Source organism: Apaloderma vittatum, unplaced genomic scaffold, assembly GCF_000703405.1.
Source record: "Apaloderma vittatum isolate BGI_N311 unplaced genomic scaffold, ASM70340v1 scaffold20426, whole genome shotgun sequence".
Lineage (NCBI taxonomy): Eukaryota > Metazoa > Chordata > Aves > Trogoniformes > Trogonidae > Apaloderma > Apaloderma vittatum.
In genome coordinates this window covers 2,805-4,271 of record NW_009720288.1, presented here as the reverse complement: position 1 = coordinate 4,271, position 1,467 = coordinate 2,805, and the positions used below count along the sequence as shown (strand labels likewise).

At 55.3% G+C, this 1,467-nt stretch overlaps 1 protein-coding gene across 1 annotated transcript in view; it reads right to left on the bottom strand.

The window, feature by feature from the left end:
• DAO (D-amino-acid oxidase) overlaps window positions 1-1,467 on the bottom strand; it is a 6,293-nt gene that overhangs the window by 4,573 nt on the left and 253 nt on the right. Inside the window, 3 exon segments of the mRNA XM_009870975.1 lie at window positions 364-426; window positions 871-947; window positions 1,289-1,403. Coding sequence (XP_009869277.1) covers window positions 364-426; window positions 871-947; window positions 1,289-1,403 — 255 coding nt within the window.

The following is a 1,467-nucleotide window of genomic DNA, read 5'->3' as shown; positions in this document are numbered from 1 at the left end:
TAATAAACAGCATGCATCAGTCTCCAGCCATCAGGCCACTTTCCCAACGGCCGAGAGCTACTGGGGGTGGTCAGTCCTGCTCAGCCCTGCACCAGAGCCCAGGTCTTCTGCCGACAACAGGGCATCTGCTCCACGTTGGAAATGACAAGAACAAAACCAAGCCTGAAACAGCCCTGTAGCTAAAAGCCACAAAGCGGTGCGAAGCAGCTCTATGTACCCCATTTACAAGGCAGGGTGCTCGCGTGCCCTGTGGGTGCTGCCACGTAGAAGCCACCAGCACCAGCATTTTCAAGCTGAGCAGGTCAAAAGTACAGCAAGGACAGCAGAGCCCCAGCCCTGGCACCGTGGCGGCTCCCCACTCACCGGTTGGTGAGCCACGGCAGGTAGCTTCTGCCCTCCAGCAGCGCCGTGTTGAACCAGCCATAGCTGAAAATAGACAAGGAGAAGAAGCTGTAAGGACTCGCAGCAGCTTGACACAAGCAGCCACCTCATGCCCTGGTGTTCCCAACAGCCGCTGCAGCTCCAGGACTCCAATTCCCCTTTGCACAACAAGTGTGTGTGATTTTTTCCCCTCTGTTTACAGCATAAAACACCTTTCTGCTTATTTTCTTTCCCCAGTTTGCCAATATCTGGTGAAGTAAGAGACAGGCTGGAACGGTTTATATGCTGGGCTGCTGATTTTTGGTTTGTTTGAGCAGTTTCCTACTTCTTTTAAGGGGAACGGCCATAATGAAGCAAGGCCACTTCCGTGCCAGCCGTTTCTCATCCTCGCCGCCCCTCAGCAGCGGAGTGCTCGGACCACCCGACCGTATCTGTCCTGCCTGGGGGAAAGCACAGCAGCAACTCTCTGGAAAATGGACTGCAAAATACCTGTAACCAGGGAAGAGTTCAAGCTCTTTTGGTGTCAAGTTTCTGAATCCCAGGACAATGTTCTTCCAGGGGGGGTCCTGCAGGAGGGGAAAATGTCTGAGCTCACTAATGAACCTGTATTGCTGTGCCCTCGCAGGATGGAAGCTGTGAGGGGCACAGAGCCCACCGCAAAGGAGGACCAGAGCACACTGCAGCCAGCCAGGCTCTGCTGACTCCCACTCTCGGAGGGCTCAGCCCTTACCTCATACCAGTATCGCACTGGGGGCACAGAAAATATCGTGTCCCAGGCAAACCATCACAAGACAGGCTTGGAAGGATTTGGAAGCATTCAGAGGATCACTGGGGAAGATGCAGAAGCCCGCCTGCCCCCGGGCAGCCTCCAAGCTGGAGCCCTTCCCAGCCCTGGCTTGCTCCTTACCGGCACTGGCTGCGTAAACAGGTTGTAGCCAGAAATTAGGAAAAGTCCCATTTCCTTTGCTGCCGGAGAGCCCAGGAGCCCGAGGAGGTAATCAAATGTCTCTTTGTTCCAGATCCTGTGATGAAAACAGGAGAGTGGTGGCTCTGCCCGCCCCATGGAGCCGTGCCCAGGCACCCCAG